The sequence below is a fragment of the Oncorhynchus gorbuscha genome, linkage group LG22 (assembly GCF_021184085.1).
Source record: "Oncorhynchus gorbuscha isolate QuinsamMale2020 ecotype Even-year linkage group LG22, OgorEven_v1.0, whole genome shotgun sequence".
In the NCBI taxonomy this organism is placed as follows: domain Eukaryota; kingdom Metazoa; phylum Chordata; class Actinopteri; order Salmoniformes; family Salmonidae; genus Oncorhynchus; species Oncorhynchus gorbuscha.
The window spans coordinates 51118387-51138359 of NC_060194.1; the positions used below are offsets into that span (position 1 = coordinate 51118387).

At 47.3% G+C, this 19973-nt stretch overlaps 1 protein-coding gene across 2 annotated transcripts in view; it reads left to right on the forward strand.

Moving 5' to 3' along the window:
• Positions 1–1288: 1288 nt before the first annotated feature.
• Positions 1289–19973, forward strand: part of LOC124009323 (kinesin-associated protein 3-like) — a 56269-nt gene continuing 37584 nt past the window's right edge. The window contains exons 1-9 of one of the 2 annotated variants that reach the window (XM_046320989.1): positions 1289–1433; positions 1845–1976; positions 2473–2624; positions 2944–2996; positions 3734–3875; positions 5773–5872; positions 9071–9195; positions 12982–13080; positions 16137–16315. In XM_046320989.1, the coding sequence (XP_046176945.1) occupies positions 1402–1433; positions 1845–1976; positions 2473–2624; positions 2944–2996; positions 3734–3875; positions 5773–5872; positions 9071–9195; positions 12982–13080; positions 16137–16315 (1014 nt within the window). In that variant the 5' untranslated portion in view covers positions 1289–1401. The remainder of the gene's footprint in view (positions 1434–1844; positions 1977–2472; positions 2625–2943; positions 2997–3733; positions 3876–5772; positions 5873–9070; positions 9196–12981; positions 13081–16136; positions 16316–19973) is intronic. The other variant, XM_046320990.1, reaches the window with a different exon arrangement.

Consider the following 19973-nt stretch of genomic DNA (forward strand, 5'->3'; position numbering starts at 1 on the left):
AGAGGGAAAGAACCTAATAAGACCAGCAGAGGGAAACGAATAGAAGGAGAAGAACAGGGACAAGGCATGATAATCAATGACAAAACATGACATAAAGACCTGATGTCACCATCTGTGTTTAATAAGAGGTTAAAGACCTGATGTTACCATCTGTGTTTAATAAGAGGTTAAAGACCTGATGTCACCATCTGTGTTTAATAAGAGGTTAAAGACCTGATGTTACCATCTGTGTTTAATAAGAGGTTAAAGACCTGATGTTACAATTGGTGCACTGACATGATGTCACACCCTGACCATAGTTTGCTTTGTATGTTTTGGTTGGTCAGGGTGTGAGCTGAGTGGGCATTCTATGTTACATGTCTAGTTTGTCTAGTTCTATGTTTGGCCTGATATGGTTGTCAATCAGAGGCAGGTGTTCGTCATTGTCTCTGATTGGGAACCATATTTAGGTAGCCTGTTTGGTGTTGGGTTTTGTGGGTGATTGTCCCTGTTCCTGTCTCTGTGGTTTGCACCAGATAGGGCTGTTTTGGGTTTTCACGGTTCTTGTTAGTTTGTTCATGTGAAGTGATTTATTAAAACATGAATCAAAATAACCACGCTGCGCTTTGGTCCGCCTCTCTGTCAATGGAAGAAATCCCTTACACATGATGATGTTCTCACCCAATCCATCATTGAAAGCAGGAAGTAGTTTAGCGGTATTCTGTTGACCCCAACTAATGTTTTAGTCATTTAACAGACGCCCTGGATCAGAGCGACTTACAGGAGCGATTAGAGTTAAGTGCCTTGCTCAAGGGCACGTCGGCAGATTTTTCACCAAATCGGCTTTCGGTTACTGGCCCAATGCTCTTAACCACTAGGCTACCTGCCAGCCCATCCATGTCTTCGTCACCCTGTGGAGCTCCACAACACATTAATGCTGATTCCACTTCTTTGGGAGAGGGGTTAGGGTTCGACCTCTAGACAGGGAGAGACTGACACCCTACTGGACCTTGTGGTAACACTATGCATATCTGTTTATTTACACTGTAAATGATTGTGGATGTGTGTGGAGACTTCCAGTAGTGAGGTCCTGATTGAATCTGAGAACAGCAATATGAGCGATATAAGACATTCTTGATTAGCTACAATGTGAGACCATTATTACCACCCGTCACTCTCAAACCAGTCATGGGAATGAACTGTGCATTCTTCATCTTGCTGCGCCACTGTGTCTTGCCTGTAGAGAGCGCACAAGAACACCAAGGTGTCAAACCAGCCCTCTTTCCAACACAATGCATTCTGGGAAAGATAGTTCATTCTAATATCGCTGCCACTTGAGGTCAACAGTTTCCTGGTCAGTGATTTTCGCTGTGATTCTATTAAAAAAAAAGGCATCTTTTGGTTTCATATAAAGAGCATAAGATGCAGTCGGAGGATGCACGCTATCTGAAACGGTAAAGATGAAGTTGTCATTTCGTCAATCTGTTCTGTATGTCGCTGTAGCATGTTCACAATGTAAAGCCTTATCATGCTACAGCAGCATACCACCTAGCTAGTTCATTTGCATGCTAATCGTATAGCTAGCTAGCCTACAGTAGCCTACTTATTTTGTTACTTAAAGATCAAATGTTAGACGTAGACATTGTGTTGTTGTTAATAATGCTGTGTTGTATCTGCCCGGATGCGGTAACGTCAACAGCTGTGATAGAGAACAAATCTCAGTCCATCCCATCAATGGGGGTGGACAATATTAGCCTCGCTAGCTAGCTGTCATATTTATGCATTGCAGTCAAATGCGGCCAAGTTAGTTGATTCTAAGGTACATTTTAAAATGAAAAGTTAACTCTTCCTTATGGTGACCGCAGGAAAGTGAAGGGTGGTAGCCTGGACGTGCACCCTACAGAGAAAGCCCTGGTTGTTCAGTATGAGGTGGAGGCGACCATCCTCGGAGAGACCGGAGACGAGATGCTGGGAGACCGCAAGAAGTGTCAGAAGATGTAAGCCTGGTTTCAGCACAGTCATAAAACGGTGTAAATGATATGTGGTGTTTTGGTCTAAAATCACAGTCTGTGATTTAAATAGTCTGGCTCTGCCACTTTCTTTGGTAAACTGGGAGATGTGGCTGGGGAAATGTAGCTAGGCTAATTCTAATCTATTCCATTACCCTCTATTCTATTCCTCTCTATTATATTCCCCTCTATTCTATTCCTCTCTATTATATTCCTCTCTATTATATTCCATTACTCTCTATTCTATTCCTCTCTATTCTATTCCTCTCTATTCTATTCCTCTCTATTCTATTCCTCTCTATTCTATTCCTCTCTATTATATTCCATTACCCTCTATTCTATTCTATTCCCCTCTATTCTATTCCTCTCTATTCTATTCCTCTCTATTCTATTCCTCTCTATTCTATTCCCCTCTATTCTATTCCCCTCTATTATATTGCCCTCGATTACATTGTACTGTACTGTCTCACTCCGTCCCTGTCAGTATTCGTCTGAAGAGCCTGAATACGAACACAGACGTTGCAGCCCTGGCCCGTAAGGTGGTTGAGGAGTGTAAACTCATCCATCCCTCCAAGCTGTCAGAGGTGGAGCAGCTGCTCTTCTATCTACAGAACCGCAAGAAGGCCAGTGGGAAAGGTGAGCATCAACTGTCCCCTCTGAAACACATACCACAGATAACTATAGGTCAACTCCACAGTTTATGAAACAGGTATAGTGTCATTCCTCTGTAAGGTCTATGCTATACCAGTGTAGTTCTATGTTAACCAGTGAATCATTCCTCTGTAAGGTCTATGTTAACCAGTGTAGTTCTATGTTAACCAGTGAATCATTCCTCTGTAAGGTCTATGCTATAACAGTGTAGTTCTATGTTAACCAGTGAATCATTCCTCTGTAAGGTCTATGCTATAACAGTGTAGTTCTATGTTAACCAGTGAATCATTCCATTTCTCTGCAGCAGAGAAGAGAGTGGTGAAACCTAGAGACCTAACTCCATTTGAAGGAATGGAGGTGAGTAATTAGCACCAACAATGCTAATAATCATAACAATACATTTGACTAGATTGATGAGGAGGCTAACATCAACATGGTGTCTCTCTGTTCTAGATAGATGAGGAGGCTAATGTCAACATGGTGTCTCTCTGTTCTAGATAGAGGAGGCTAATGTCAACATGGTGTCTCTGTTCTAGATAGATGAGGAGGCTAATGTCAACATGGTGTCTCTCTGTTCTAGATAGATGAGGAGGCTAACATCAACATGGTGTCTCTGTTCTAGATAGATGAGGAGGCTAATGTCAACATGGTGTCTCTCTGTTCTAGATAGATGAGGAGGCTAACATCAACATGGTGTCTCTGTTCTAGATAGATGAGGAGGCTAATGTCAACATGGTGTGTCTGTTCTAGATATATGAGGAGGCTAACATCAACATGGTGTCTCTGTTCTAGATAGATGAGGAGGCTAATGTCAACATGGTGTCTCTCTGTTCTAGATAGATGAGGAGGCTAACGTCAACATGGTGTCTCTCTGTTCTAGATAGATGAGGAGGCTAATGTCAACATGGTGTCTCTGTTCTAGATAGATGAGGAGGCTAATGTCAACATGGTGTCTCTGTTCTAGATAGATGAGGAGGCTAACATCAACATGGTGTCTCTCTGTTCTAGATAGATGAGGAGGCTAATGTCAACATGGTGTCTCTGTTCTAGATAGATGAGGAGGCTAACATCAACATGGTGTCTCTCTGTTCTAGATAGATGAGGAGGCTAACATCAACAAGGTGGAAGAGTATGTAGAGCTGCTCTATGAAGGTATGGAGGAGAAGGTGAAAGGGGCTACACTCATCCTACACCTGGCCAGGAACCCTGTCAACCTGGAGGAACTCCTAGAGAATGGTAAGGAGAGGGGCAGAGACAGAGAATCAAATCAAATCAAATCAAATGTATTTATATAGCCCTTCGTACATCAGCTGATATCTCAAAGTGCTGTACAGAAACCCAGCCTAAAACCCCAAACAGCAAACAATGCAGGTGTAAAAGCACGGTGGCTAGGAAAAACTCCCTAGAAAGGCCAAAACCTAGGAAGAAACCTAGAGAGGAACCGGGCTATGTGGGGTGGCCAGTCCTCTTCTGGCTGTGCCGGGTAGAGATTATAACAGAACATGACCAAGATGTTCAAATGTTCATAAATGACCAGCATGGTCAAATAATAATAAGGCAGAACAGTTGAAACTGGAGCAGCAGCACAGTCAGGTGGACTGGGGACAGCAAGGAGCCATCATGTCAGGTAGTCCTGGGGCACGGTCCTAGGGCTCAGGTCCTCCGAGAGAGAGAAAGAAAGAGAGAATTAGAGAGAGCATATGTGGGGTGGCCAGTCCTCTTCTGGCTGTGCCGGGTGGAGATTATAACAGAACGTGGCCAAGATGTTCAAATGTTCATAAATGACCAGCATGGTTGAATAATAGTAAGGCAGAACAGTTGAAACTGGAGCAGGAGCATGGCCAGGTGGACTGGGGACAGCAAGGAGTCCTCATGTCAGGTAGTCCTGGGACATGGTCCTAGGGCCCAGGCCAGTTGAAACTGGAGCAGCAGCATGGCCAGGTGGACTGGGGACAGCAAGGAGTCATCATGTCAGGTAGTCCTGGGGCATGGTCCTAGGGCTCAGGTCCTCCGAGAGAGAGAAAGAAAGAGAGAAGGAGAGAATTAGAGAACGCACACTTAGATTTACACAGGACACCGAATAGGACAGGAGAAGTACTCCAGATAAACAAACTGACCCTAGCCCCCGACACATAAACTACTGCAGCATAAATACTGGAGGCTGAGACAGGAGGGGTCAGGAGACACTGTGGCCCCATCCGAGGACACCCCCCGGACAGGGCCAAACAGGAAGGATATAACCCCACCCACTTTGCCAAAGCACAGCCCCCACACCACTAGAGGGAAATCTTCAACCACCAACTTACCATCCTGAGACAAGATCTCCGACACGGTACAACCCAAGGGGGGGGGGGGGGGAGGAAACCCAGACAGGCCGACCACAACAGTGAATCAACCCACCCAGGTGACGCACCCTCCCCAGGGACGGCACGAGAGAGCCCCAGCAAGCCAGTGACTCAGCCCCCCGTAACAGGGTTAGAGGCAGAGAATCCCAGTGGAAAAAGAGGAACCGGCCAGGCAGAGACAGCAAGGGCGGTTCGTTGCTCCAGAGCCTTTCCGTTCACCCTCCCACTCCTGGGCCAGACTACACTCAATCATATGACCCACTGAAGAGATGAGTCTTCAGTAAAGACTTAAAGGTTGAGACCGAGTTTGCGTCTCTGACATGGGTAGGCAGACCGTTCCATAAAAATGGAGCTCTATAGGAGAAAGCCCTGCCTCCAGCTGTTTGCTTAGAAATTCTAGGGACAATTAGGAGGCCTGCGTCTTGTGACCGTAGCGTACGTGTAGGTATGTACGGCAGGACCAAATCAGAGAGATAGGTAGGAGCAAGCCCATGTAATGCTTTGTAGGTTAGCAGTAAAACCTTGAAATCAGCCCTTGCTTTGACAGGAAGCCAGTGTAGAGAGGCTAGCACTGGAGTAATATGATCAATTTTTTGGGGTTCTAGTCAGGATTCTAGCAGCCGTATTTAGCACTAACTGAAGTTTATTTAGTGCTTTATCCGGGTAGCCTTAGAAGGCTTGCACTATATGCATAACATTGCATTAAAGTGTAAACCATCAGGACAGTGGCCCTGCTCTGGTCCGTATGTCTAAGGTTGTGTTTGTGTGTCTGTCTCTCTGTCCTGTAGAAACGGCTCTTGGAGCCCTGGCCAGAGTGCTGCGGGAGGACTGGAAGCAGAGTGTTGAGCTTGCCACCACCATCATCTATGTTTTCTTCTGCTTCTCCAGGTAAATACTAGATGGGAGGGGAGAAGAGAGGGAGAAGAGGTAGGAGAGGGGAGAGACAGACACAGACCACTTTGTCCTGTTGACTCGTAACCCATCGGATGCTAGCTGGCCTTTCTAACTGCTAGTCTACCTGCCTATCTGATACTTTATAAGACGGCTACTCAAAAGGCCTTTCACTTCTCTGTTTTTCTATTCTGTGTTAGTAGAGTGTAAATGCTACAATTCTTTTCAGGCTTATTGAAGGCGGCCACCTGCTGTTAATCTGATTCAACTTTATTATATATCCAATACAGTCCACTTCTCTACTTGAGGAACACAGAACCTCTAATGAAAACAAGTCTATTATTTTATTCAGAGGAGAAAAATAAAATGAACAGTCTGCGCTGTCATTATCCTGTTGTCGAATTGCTGCATCTGGTTCAGAACAGAAAAGGGGTGATTGTCTAAAATAAACCACCAAAACGCTCCAAACATTTTCTCAGAAAGCAGTGATTACCAGCTACATCGGGCCGCTGTCACAGGACCATGAAAGGATGAAAATAACCGGATGCTGATATGAAAACCGAGAGTTGTTTTCTCTTAGTCATGAATTATTCTGTTTCCAACTGGAACGTGGGTGAGATCTTTGACAGCAGAAGTGGGTTTTAGCTTTGATAGCTAAAGGTGGTTTTTAGCTTTGATAGCTAAAGGTGGGTTTTAGCTTTGATAGCTAAAGGTGGGTTTTAGCTTTGATAGCTAAAGGTGGGGTTTAGCTTTGATAGCTAAAGGTGGGTTTAGCTTTGATAGCTAAAGGTGGGTTTTTAGCTTTGATAGCTAAAGGTGGGTTTAGCTTTGATAGCTAAAGGTGGGTTTAGCTTTGATAGCTAAAGGTGGGTTTTTAGCTTTGATAGCTAAAGGTGGGTTTTTAGCTTTGATAGCTAAAGGTGGGTTTAGCTTTGATAGCTAAAGGTGGGGTTTAGCTTTGATAGCTAAAGGTGGGGTTTAGCTTTGATAGCTAAAGGTGGGGTTTAGCTTTGATAGCTAAAGGTGGGTTTTTAGCTTTGATAGCTAAAGGTGGGTTTTTAGCTTTGATAGCTAAAGGTGGGTTTTTAGCTTTGATAGCTAAAGGTGGGTTTTTAGCTTTGATAGCTAAAGGTGGGTTTTTAGCTTTGATAGCTAAAGGTGGGTTTTAGCTTTGATAGCTAAAGGTGGGTTTTTAGCTTTGATAGCTAAAGGTGGGTTTTTAGCTTTGATAGCTAAAGGTGGGTTTTTAGCTTTGATAGCTAAAGGTGGGTTTTTAGCTTTGATAGCTAAAGGTGGGTTTTTAGCTTTGATAGCTAAAGGTGGGTTTTTAGCTTTGATAGCTAAAGGTGGGTTTTTAGCCATTTTAGTCATTTAGCAGACGCTCTGATCCAGACGAACTCAGTGGCCTTGTGGAGATTGGAAGGTTGTGAGTTCAATCCCTTGCTGAGACTCCCCAAAGACTGTAACATGGGACCTGATGCGTCTCTGCCAGTTGGGGAACGCGGTTGTTGAGCATAAACCTGCAGCAGCGAGTCACTGTTTAGATGTTTGCAGAGAACGACAGGGTGTTGTCCAGGGTCATGCCAAGGTTCTTTACATTCTGGGAGGGGGACACCTTGGAGTCAACCGTGATGGAGAGGTCTTGAAGCGGGAAGGCTTTCCCCAGGAGGATGAGCTTGAGCCGGTGGGCCAACATCCAAGCTGGGGTATCTGCCAGGCACGCAAAGATGCGTGTCGCCACCTTGAGTGACATCTGCATAGCAGTGATAGGAGAGACCATGTGAGGATATGACAGAGCTGAGTTACTTGGTCTATAGAGAGAAGAGGAGAGGTCCTAGAAGCGAGCCCTGGGGGACACCAGATCACCAGGATCTGATAGAGCCTGAGACGCCCAGCCCTGAGAGGGTAGAGAGGAGGATCTGATAGAGCCTGAGACGCCTATCCCTGAGAGGGTGTAGAGGAGGATCTGATAGAGCCTGAGACGCCCAGCCCTACAGTCCCTGGTTCGATTGGGAGTCCCATAGGGCGGCACACAATGGTGCTTTCAAGACAACTGGAAAACAAGGTTGAAACATGATGTCAGTGATCTTCAGGTCAGAGCTCTAGAAAGATGTCAGAGTTCCCGACTTGGAATCCCGACTTGGATGACCATTGACTGTCGACTTGATTCATGATGACTGCTTGTCTAGCTTGATGTTGACAGTCCAATCAAAGCTACTGTAGATTTGACAATCCTCTAACCCTATAGTATATCAGTATTAATCCTCTAACCCTATAGTATATCAGTATTAATCCTCTAACCCTATAGTATATCAGTATTAATCCTCTAACCCTATAGTATATCAGTATTAATCCTCTAACCCTATAGTATATCAGTATTAATCCTCTAACCCTATAGTATATCAGTATTAATCCTCTAACCCTATAGTATATCAGTATTAATCCTCTAACCCTATAGTATATCAGTATTAATCCTCTAACCCTATAGTATATCAGTATTAATCCTCTAACCCTATAGTATATCAGTATTAATCCTCTAACCCTATAGTATATCAGTATTAATCCTCTAACCCTATAGTATATCAGTATTAATCCTCTAACCCTATAGTATATCAGTATTAATCCTCTAACCCTATAGTATATCAGTATTAATCCTCTAACCCTATAGTATATCAGTATTAATCCTCTAACCCTATAGTATATCAGTATTAATCCTCTAACCCTATAGTATATCAGTATTAATCCTCTAACCCTATAGTATATCAGTATTAATCCTCTAACCCTATAGTATATCAGTATTAATCCTCTAACCCTATAGTATATCAGTATTAATCCTCTAACCCTATAGTATATCAGTATTAATCCTCTAACCCTATAGTATATCAGTATTAATCCTCTAACCCTATAGTATATCAGTATTAATCCTCTAACCCTATAGTATATCAGTATTAATCCTCTAACCCTATAGTATATCAGTATTAATCCTCTAACCCTATAGTATATCAGTATTAATCCTCTAACCCTATAGTATATCAGTATTAATCCTCTAACCCTATAGTATATCAGTATTAATCCTCTAACCCTATAGTATATCAGTATTAATCCTCTAACCCTATAGTATATCAGTATTAATCCTCTAACCCTATAGTATATCAGTATTAATCCTCTAACCCTAAACCTTCTCCCTCCATGTAGTTTTTCCCAGTTCCATGGGCTGGTGACCCACTATAAAATCGGAGCTCTGTGTATGAATGTCATGGAACACGAACTGAAGAGATACGACCTCTGGCAGGACGAACTGCAGAAGAAGACCAGGACATATATCCTTCACTTCAAAAAAGGGTATGGGTTAGTGTTTATGGTCTGGGTTAGTGTCTGGGTTAGGGTCTGGGTTAGGGTTTATGGTCTGGGTTAGGGTCTGGGTTAGTGTCTGGGTTAGGGTCTGGGTTAGGGTTTATGGTCTGGGTTAGGGTCTGGGTTAGGGTCTGGGTTAGGGTCTGGGTTAGTGTCTGGGTTAGGGTCTGGGTTAGGGTTTATGGTCTGGGTTAGGGTCTGGGTTAGTGTCTGGGTTAGGGTCTGGGTTAGTGTCTGGGTTAGGGTTTATGGTCTGGGTTAGGGTCTGGGTTAGGCTCTGGGTTAGTGTCTGGGTTAGGGTTTATGGTCTGGGTTAGGGTTTATGGTCTGTGTTAGGGTCTGGGTTAGGGTATGGGTTAGGGTTTATGGTCTGGGTTAGTGTGGGTTAGGGTTAGGGTCTGGGTTAGAGTTTAGGGTCTGGGTTAGAGTTTATGGTCTGGGTTAGGATAGTGTCTGGGTTAGTGTCTGGGTTAGTGTCTGGGTTAGGGTCTGGGTTAGTATCTGGGTTAGGGTCTGGGTTAGTATCTGGGTTAGGGTCTGGGTTAGAGTTTATGGTCTGGGTTAGGGTTAGTGTCTGGGTTAGTGTCTGGGTTAGTGTCTGGGTTAGTGTCTGGGTTAGGGTCTGGGTTAGGGTATGGGTTAGGGTTTATGGTCTGGGTTAGGGTATGGGTTAGTGTTTATGGTCTGGGTTAGTGTCTGGGTTAGTGTCTGGGTTAGTGTCTGGTTAAGGGTCTGGGTTAGGGTCTGGGTTAGTGTCTGGGTTAGGGTCTGGCTTAGTGTCTGGGTTAGGGTTTATGGTCTGGGTTAGGGTCTGGGTTAGGGTCTGGGTTAGTGTCTGGGTTAGGGTTTATGGTCTGGGTTAGTGTCTGGGTTAGTGTCTGGGTTAGTGTCTGGGTTAGGGTCTGGGTTAGGGTTTATGGTCTGGGTTAGTGTGGGTTAGGGTTAGGGTCTGGGTTAGTATCTGGGTTAGGGTCTGGGTTAGAGTTTAGGGTCTGGGTTAGAGTTTAGGGTCTGGGTTAGTGTCTGGGTTAGGGTCTGGGTTAGTGTCTGGGTTAGGGTCTGGGTTAGAGTTTATGGTCTGGGTTAGGGTTAGTGTCTGGGTTAGGGTCTGGGTTAGGGTCTGGGTTAGGGTATGGGTTAGGGTTTATGAACTGGGTTAGGGTCTGGGTATGGGTTAGTGTTTATGGTCTGGGTTAGTGTCTGGGTTAGGGTTTATGGTCTGGGTTAGGGTCAGGGTTAGTGTTAGGGTGAGGTTCTGGGTTAGGATTAGGGTCTGGGTTAGGTTCTGGGTTAGGGTCTAGTTCTGGGTTAGGTTCTGGGTTAGGGTTAGTGTCTGGGTTGGGTTAGCATTAGGTTCTGGGTTAGGATTAGAGCCTGGGTTAGGTTCTGGGTTAGGTTCTGGGTTAGTGTCTGGGTTTGGGTCTGGGTTAAGGTTTATGGTCTGGGTCTGGGTTTATGGTCTGGGTTTATGGTCTGGGTTAGGGTTAATGGTCTGGGTTAGTGTCTGGGTTAGGGTCTGGGTTAGAGTTTAGGGTCTGGGTTAGAGTTTAGGGTCTGGGTTAGAGTTTATGGTCTGGGTTAGTGTCTGGGTTAGGGTCTGGGTTAGGGTCTGGGTTAGTATCTGGGTTAGGGTCTGGGTTAGAGTTTATGGTCTGGGTTAGGGTCTGGGTTAGGGTCTGGGTTAGGGTCTGGGTTAGGGTATATGAACTGGGTTAGGGTCTGGGTTAGGGTATGGGTTAGTGTTTATGGTCTGGGTTAGTGTCTGGGTTAGAGTTTATGGTCTGGGTTAGGGTCAGGGTTAGTGTTAGGGTGAGGTTCTGGGTTAGGATTAGGGTCTGGGTTAGGTTCTGGTTTAGGGTCTAGTTCTGGGTTAGGTTCTGGGTTAGGGTTAGTGTCTGGGTTGGGTTAGCATTAGGTTCTGGGTTAGGATTAGAGCCTGGGTTAGGTTCTGGGTTAGGTTCTGGGTTAGGGTTAGTGTCTGGGTTTGGGTCTGGGTTAGGGTCTATGGTCTGGGTCTGGGTTTATGGTCTGGGTTTATGGTCTGGGTTAGGGTTAATGGTCTGGGTTAGGGTCTGGGTTAGTGTCTGGGTTAGTGTCTGGGTTAGGGTCTGGGTTAGGGTTTATGGTCTGGGTTAGGGTCTGGGTAAGTGTCTGGGTCCAGGTTAGTGTCTGGGTTAGGTTCTGGGTTAGGTTCTGGATTAGGATTAGGGTCTGGGTTAGGTTCTGGGTTAGGGTCTGGGTTAGGTTCTGGTTTAAGGTTAGGGTTTATGGTCTGGGTTAGGGTTAGTGTTCTGGGTTAGGGTTTATGGCCTGGATTAGGGTTAGGTTCTGGATTAGGATTAGGGTCTGGGTTAGGTTCTGGGTTAGGGTTAGTGTCTGGGTCTGGGTTAGGTTCTGGTTTAAGGTTAGGGTTTGTGGTCTGGGTTAGGGTTAGTGTTCTGGGTTAGGGTTTATGGCCTGGATTAGGGTTAGGATTAGGGTCTGGGTTAGGGTTAGTGTCCGGTTCTGGGTTAGGGTTTATTTTCCGGGTTAGGGTTTATGGTCTGGGTCTATGGCCTGGGTCTGGATTAGGGTTTATGGTCTGGATTAGGGTTTATGGTCTCGGTCTGAGTTAGGGTTTATGTTCTGGTTTCTGAGTTAGGGTTTATGGTCTCAGTCTGAGTTAGAGTCTGGATTAGGAATTATGGTCTGAGTTAGGGTTTGTGGTCTGGGTCTGAGTTAGGGTTTGTGGTCTGGGTCTGAGTTAGGGTTTGTGGTCTGGGTCTGAGTTAGGGTTTGTGGTCTGGGTCTGAGTTAGGGTTTGTGGTCTCGGTCTGAGTTAGGGTTTGTGGTCTCGGTCTGAGTTAGGGTTTGTGGTCTCGGTCTGAGTTAGGGTTTGTGGTCTCGGTCTGAGTTAGGGTTTGTGGTCTCGGTCTGAGTTCGGTTTTATGGTCTTGGTCTGAGTTAGGGTCTGGATTAGGAATTATGGTCTGAGTTAGGGTTTGTGGTCTGGGTCTGAGTTAGGGTTTGTGGTCTGGGTCTGAGTTAGGGTTTGTGGTCTGGGTCTGAGTTAGGGTTTGTGGTCTGGGTCTGAGTTAGGGTTTATGGTCTCGGTCTGAGTTCGGGTTTATGGTCTCGGTCTGAGTTAGGATCTGGGTCTGGATTAGGATTTATGGTCTGGGTTAGGGATTATGGTCTGGGTTAGGTTTATGGTCTGGGTTAGAGTCTGGGTTAGGGTTTATGGTCTGGGTTAGGGTTTATGGTCTGGGTTAGAGTCTGGGTTAGGGTTTATGGTCTGGGTTAGGGTTTATGGTCTGGGTTAGGGTTTATGGTCTGGGTTAGGGTTTATGGTGTGGGTTAGGGTTTATGGTGTGGGTTAGGGTTTATGGTCTGGGTTAGGGTTTATGGTCTGGGTTAGTGTCTGGGTTAGAAGATTTATATCCTCTGCAGGGCTGTTCACTGTCAGTTCTCTGCTTTTTGTTTCTACCTGGTAGTGAATTCTACTCACCTGGTGTCCCAGGTCTGAATCTGTCCTTGATGAGGAGAGGCTGAGAACCAGAAGTGTTTAGGACTGACATTGAACACCCCCTACATAGGTTTTCTAAGCGATGAACCCATTCATTTCCTACAACAAATGTTTTCTATGTGATGAGAACGTCTGCTGTGGGAAATGAATGGATGCTGAGCCCATGGTGTGTCAGTTCCCCATGTACCCCCTCTTCTGTTGCGGTCAGTCAGTCTGTCAATCTGAACCCTTCCTTGACTGTAACTACGTGAAGACGACCCTGACAACCAGGCCTTGAGGAAGGAACATGAGAAGGCCTTTAAGAAGTACCAGGGACTACTGGTGAAACAGGAGCAGCTGCTGAGAGGTACCAGTCAAACCCTTAACCCCACAGTCTAACCCCACAGTCTAACCCCTAATCCCACAGTCTAACCCCTAACCCCACAGTCTAACCCCTTACCCCACAGTCTAACCCCTTACCCCACAGTCTAACCCCTAACCCCACAGTCTAACCCCAGTCTAACCCCACAGTCTAACCCCACAGTCTAACCCCTAACCCCACAGTCTAACCCCTAACCCCACAGTCTAACCCCTAACCCCACAGTCTAACCCCACAGTCTAACCCCTAACCCCACAGTCTAACCCCTAACCCCACAGTCTAACCCCACAGTCTAACCCCTAACCCCACAGTCTAACCCTTAACCCCACAGTCTAACCCTTAACCCCACAGTCTAACCCCTAACCCCACAGTCTAACCCCTAACCCCACAGTCTAACCCCTAACCCCACAGTCTAACCCCTAACCCCACAGTCTAACCCCTAACCCCACAGTCTAACCCCACAGTCTAACCCCTAACCCCACAGTCTAACCCCACAGTCTAACCCCTAACCCCACAGTCTAACCCCACAGTCTAACCCCACAGTCTAACCCCACAGTCTAACCCCTAACCCCACAGTCTAACCCCCTAACCCCACAGTCTAACCCCTAACCCCACAGTCTAACCCCTAACCCCACAGTCTAACCCCTAACCCCACAGTCTAACCCCTAACCCCGCAGTCTAACCCTTAACCCCACAGTATAACCCCTAACCCCACAGTCTAACCCCACAGTCTAACCCCTTACCCCACAGTCTAACCCCTAACCCCACAGTCTAACCCCTAACCCCACAGTCTAACCCCTAACCCCACAGTCTAACCCCTAACCCCACAGTCTAACCCCTAACCCCACAGTCTAACCCCACAGTCTAACCCCTAACCCCACAGTCTAACCCCACAGTCTAACCCCTAACCCCACAGTCTAACCCCTAACCCCACAGTCTAACCCCTTACCCCACAGTCTAACCCCACAGTCTAACCCCACAGTCTAACCCCACAGTCTAACCCCTAACCCCACAGTCTAACCCCTCTAACCCCACAGTCTAACCCCACAGTCTAACCCCACAGTCTAACCCCTAACCCCACAGTCTAACCCCTAACCCCACAGTCTAACCCCTAACCCCACAGTCTAACCCCTAACCCCACAGTCTAACCCCTAACCCCGCAGTCTAACCCTTAACCCCACAGTCTAACCCCTTACCCCACAGTCTAACCCCTAACCCCACAGTCTAACCCCTAACCCCACAGTCTAACCCCTAACCCCACAGTCTAACCCCTAACCCCACAGTCTAACCCCTAACCCCACAGTCTAACCCCACAGTCTAACCCCTAACCCCACAGTCTAACCCCACAGTCTAACCCCTAACCCCACAGTCTAACCCCTTACCCCACAGTCTAACCCCACAGTCTAACCCCACAGTCTAACCCCACAGTCTAACCCCACAGTCTAACCCCTAACCCCACAGTCTAACCCCTAACCCCACAGTCGAACCCCTAACCCCACAGTCTAACCCCACAGTCTAACCCCTAACCCCACAGTCTAACCCATAACCCCACCGTCTAACCCATAACCCCACCGTCTAACCCCTAACCCCACAGTCTAACCCCAGTCTAACCCCTAACCCCACAGTCTAACCCCTAACCCCACAGTCTAACCCCTAACCCCACAGTCTAACCCCTAACCCCACAGTCTAACCCCTAACCCCACAGTCTAACCCCTAACCCCACAGTCTAACCCCTAACCCCACAGTCTAACCCCTAACCCCACAGTCTAACCCCTAACCCCACAGTCTAACCCCTAACCCCACAGTCTAACCCCTAACCCCTAACCCCACAGTCTAACCCTTAACCCCTAACCCCACAGTCTAACCCTTAACCCCTAACCCCACAGTCTAACCCCTAACCCCACAGTCTAACTCTTAACCCCTAACCCCACAGTCTAACTCTTAACCCCTAACCCCACAGTATAACTCTTAACCCCTAACCCCACAGTATAACCCCTAACCCCACAGTATAACCCCTAACCCCACAGTATAACCCCTAACCCCACAGTTTAATCCCTACCCCCACAGTATAATCCATAACCCCTAACCCCAGTCTAACCTCTAACCCCACAGTATAACCCCTAACCCCACAGTATAACCCCTAACTCCTAATGTAGAGCTCTGGATAGCTCTGTAAAATGTAATGGATTTGAAATGGAATGCATCTCTGTCCTCCTTCCCTGTGTAGCTGAGTGGGCATTTAGCATCTCTGTCCTCCTTCCCTGTGTAGCTGAGTGGGCATTTAGCATCTCTGTCCTCCACTGTGTAGCTGAGTGGGCATTTAGCATCTCTGTCCTCCTTCCCTGTGTAGCTGAGTGGGCATTTAGCATCTCAGTCCTCCTCCCCTGTGTAGCTGAGTGGGCATTTAGCATCTCTGTCCTCCTTCCCTGTGTAGCTGAGTGGGCATTTAGCATCTCTGTCCTCCTTCCCTGTGTAGCTGAGTGGGCATTTAGCATCTCAGTCCTCCTCCCCTGTGTAGCTGAGTGGGCATTTAGCATCTCAGTCCTCCTTCCCTGTGTAGCTGAGTGGGCATTTAGCATCTCTGTCCTCCCCTGTGTAGCTGAGTGGGCATTTAGCATCTATGTCCTCCCCTGTGTAGCTGAGTGGGCATTTAGCATCTCTGTCCTCCCCTGTGTAGCTGAGTGGGCATTTAGCATCTCTGTCCTCCCCTGTGTAGCTGAGTGGGCATTTAGCATCTCTGTCCTCCACTGTGTAGCTGAGTGGGCATTTAGCATCTTAGTCCTCCTTCCCTGTGTAGCTGAGTGGGCATTTAGCATCTCAGTCCTCCTTCCCTGTGTAGCTGAGTGGGCATTTAGCATCTCTGTCCTCCTTCCCTGTGTAGCTGAGTGGGCATTTAGCATCTCTGTCCTCCACTGTGTAGCTGAGTGGGCATTTAGCATCTCAGTCCTCCTCCACTGTGTAGCTGAGTGGGCATTTAGCATCTCTGTCCTCCTTCCCTGTGTAGCTGAGTGGGCATTTAGCATCTCTGTCCTCCTCTCCTCTAGTTGCTCTGTACCTGTTGTTGAACCTGGCTGAGGACACCAGGACAGAGCTGAAGATGAGAAACAAGAACATCGTCCACATGCTGGTGAAGACCCTGGACCGGGAGAACGAGGAACTACTGGTGCTGGTGGTGTCCTTCCTCAAGAAACTCAGCATCTTCCTGGAGAACAAGAACGATATGGTAAGAGAGAGAGAGAGGAAGAGGGAAGAGCAAGGAGAGAGGAGAGGAGGGGAGATGGTTTATATGGTGCTGGGTCAGGGGTCGGGTTTATATGGTGGTGGGTCAGGGGTCGGGTCAGGGGTCTAGTTTATATGGTGGTGGGTCAGGGGTCTAGTTTATATGGTGCTGAGTCAGGGGTCTAGTTTATATGGTGCTGAGTCAGGGGTCGGGTCAGGGGTCTAGTTTATATGGTGGTGGGTCAGGAGTAGAGTCAGGGGTCTAGTTTATATGGTGCTGGGTCAGGGGTCGAGTCAGGGGTCTAGTTTATATGGTGGTGGGTCAGGGGTCGAGTTTATATGGTGCTGAGTCAGGGGTCTAGTTTATATGGTGGTGGGTCAGGGGTCTAGTTTATATGGTGCTGAGTCAGGGGTCTAGTTTATATGGTGGTGGGTCAGGGGTCTAGTTTATATGGTGGTGGGTCAGGGGTCGAGTTTATATGGTGGTGGGTCAGGGGTCGGGTCAGGGGTCTAGTTTATATGGTGGTGGGTCAGGAGTAGAGTCAGGGGTCTAGTTTATATGGTGCTGGGTCAGGGGTCGAGTCAGGGGTCTAGTTTATATGGTGGTGGGTCAGGGGTCTAGTTTATATGGTGCTGAGTCAGGGGTCTAGTTTATATGGTGGTGGGTCAGGGGTCTAGTTTATATGGTGCTGAGTCAGGGGTCTAGTTTATATGGTGGTGGGTCAGGGGTCTAGTTTATATGGTGGTGGGTCAGGGGTCGGGTCTAGTTTATATGGTGGTGGGTCAGGGGTCGAGTTTATATGGTGCTGGGTCAGGGGTCTAGTTTATATGGTGGTGGGTCAGGGGTCGGGTCTAGTTTATATGGTGGTGGGTCAGGGGTCGAGTTTATATGGTGCTGGGTCAGGGGTCTAGTTTATATGGTGGTGGGTCAGGGGTCGGGTCTAGTTTATATGGTGGTGGGTCAGGGGTCGAGTCAGGGGTCTAGTTTATATGGTGCTGGGTCAGGGGTCGAGTCAGGGGTCTAGTTTATATGGTGCTGAGTCAGGGGTCTAGTTTATATGGTGCTGAGTCAGCAGTAGAGTCAGGGGTCTAGTTTATATGGTGGTGGGTCAGGGGTCTAGTTTATATGGTGCTGAGTCAGGGGTCTAGTTTATATGGTGCTGAGTCAGGGGTCGAGTCAGGGGTCTAGTTTATATGGTGCTGAGTCAGGGGTCTAGTTTATATGGTGCTGAGTCAGCAGTAGAGTCAGGGGTCTAGTTTATATGGTGCTGAGTCAGGGGTCTAGTTTATATGGTGCTGAGTCAGGGGTCGAGTCAGGGGTCTAGTTTATATGGTGCTGAGTCAGGGGTCTAGTTTATATGGTGCTGAGTCAGGGGTCGAGTCAGGGGTCTAGTTTATATGGTGCTGAGTCAGGGGTCTAGTTTATATGGTGCTGAGTCAGGGGTCGAGTCAGGGGTCTAGTTTATATGGTGCTGAGTCAGGGGTCTAGTTTATATGGTGCTGAGTCAGCAGTAGAGTCAGGGGTCTAGTTTATATGGTGCTGAGTCAGGAGTAGAGTCAGGGGTCTAGTTTATATGGTGGTGGGTCAGGAGTAGAGTCAGGGGTCTAGTTTATATGGTGCTGAGTCAGGGGTCTAGTTTATATGGTGCTGAGTCAGGAGTAGAGTCAGGGGTCTAGTTTATATGGTGCTGAGTCAGGGGTCTAGTTTATATGGTGCTGAGTCAGGAGTAGAGTCAGGGGTCTAGTTTATATGGTGCTGAGTCAGCAGTAGAGTCAGGGGTCTAGTTTATATGGTGCTGAGTCAGCAGTAGAGTCAGGGGTCTAGTTTATATGGTGCTGAGTCAGGATTAGAGTCAGGGGTCTAGTTTATATGGTGGTGAGTCAGGGGTCTAGTTTATATGGTGCTGAGTCAGGGGTCTAGTTTATATGGTGCTGAGTCAGGGGTCTAGTTTATATGGTGCTGAGTCAGGGGTCTAGTTTATATGGTGCTGAGTCAGGGGTCTAGTTTTTATGGTGCTGAGTCAGGAGTAGAGTCAGGGGTCTAGTTTATATGGTGCTGAGTCAGGGGTCTAGTTTATATGGTGCTGAGTCAGGGGTCTAGTTTATATGGTGCTGAGTCAGGGGTCTAGTTTATATGGTGCTGAGTCAGGAGTAGAGTCAGGGGTCTAGTTTATATGGTGGTGTGTCAGGAGTAGAGTCAGGGGTCTAGTTTATATGGTGCTGAGTCAGGAGTAGAGTCAGGGGTCTAGTTTATATGGTGGTGGGTCAGGGGTCTAGTTTATATGGTGCTGAGTCAGGAGTAGAGTCAGGGGTCTAGTTTATATGGTGCAGAGTCAGGAGTAGAGTCAGGGGTCTAGTTTATATGGTGGTGGGTCAGGAGTAGAGTCAGGGGTCTAGTTTATATGGTGCTGAGTCAGGGGTCTAGTTTATATGGTGGTGGGTCAGGAGTAGAGTCAGGGGTCTAGTTTATATGGTGGTGAGTCAGGGGTCTAGTTTATATGGTGCTGAGTCAGGGGTCTAGTTTATATGGTGGTGGGTCAGGAGTAGAGTCAGGGGTCTAGTTTATATGGTGGTGAGTCAGGGGTCTAGTTTATATGGTGGTGGGTCAGGAGTAGAGTCAGGGGTCTAGTTTATATGGTGCTGAGTCAGCAGTAGAGTCAGGGGTCTAGTTTATATGGTGCTGAGTCAGGGGTCTAGTTTATATGGTGGTGGGTCAGGAGTAGAGTCAGGGGTCTAGTTTATATGGTGGTGGGTCAGGAGTAGTCAGGGGTCTAGTTTATATGGTGGTGGGTCAGCAGTAGAGTCAGGGGTCTAGTTTATATGGTGGTGAGTCAGGGGTCTAGTTTATATGGTGCTGAGTCAGGAGTAGAGTCAGGGGTCTAGTTTATATGGTGCAGAGTCAGGAGTAGAGTCAGGGGTCTAGTTTATATGGTGGTGGGTCAGGAGTAGAGTCAGGGGTCTAGTTTATATGGTGGTGAGTCAGGGGTCTAGTTTATATGGTGCTGAGTCAGGGGTCTAGTTTATATGGTGGTGGGTCAGGAGTAGAGTCAGGGGTCTAGTTTATATGGTGGTGAGTCAGGGGTCTAGTTTATATGGTGCTGAGTCAGGAGTAGAGTCAGGGGTCTAGTTTATATGGTGGTGGGTCAGGAGTAGAGTCAGGGGTCTAGTTTATATGGTGCTGAGTCAGCAGTAGAGTCAGGGGTCTAGTTTATATGGTGCTGAGTCAGGGGTCTAGTTTATATGGTGGTGGGTCAGGAGTAGAGTCAGGGGTCTAGTTTATATGGTGGTGGGTCAGGAGTAGTCAGGGGTCTAGTTTATATGGTGGTGGGTCAGCAGTAGAGTCAGGGGTCTAGTTTATATGGTGCTGAGTCAGGGGTCTAGTTTATATGGTGCTGAGTCAGGAGTAGAGTCAGGGGTCTAGTTTATATGGTGGTGGGTCAGGGGTCTAGTTTATATGGTGCTGAGTCAGGAGTAGAGTCAGGGGTCTAGTTTATATGGTGCTGAGTCAGGGGTCTAGTTTATATGGTGGTGGGTCAGGAGTAGAGTCAGGGGTCTAGTTTATATGGTGCTGAGTCAGGAGTAGAGTCAGGGGTCTAGTTTATATGGTGCTGAGTCAGGGGTCTAGTTTATATGGTGCTGAGTCAGGAGTAGAGTCAGGGGTC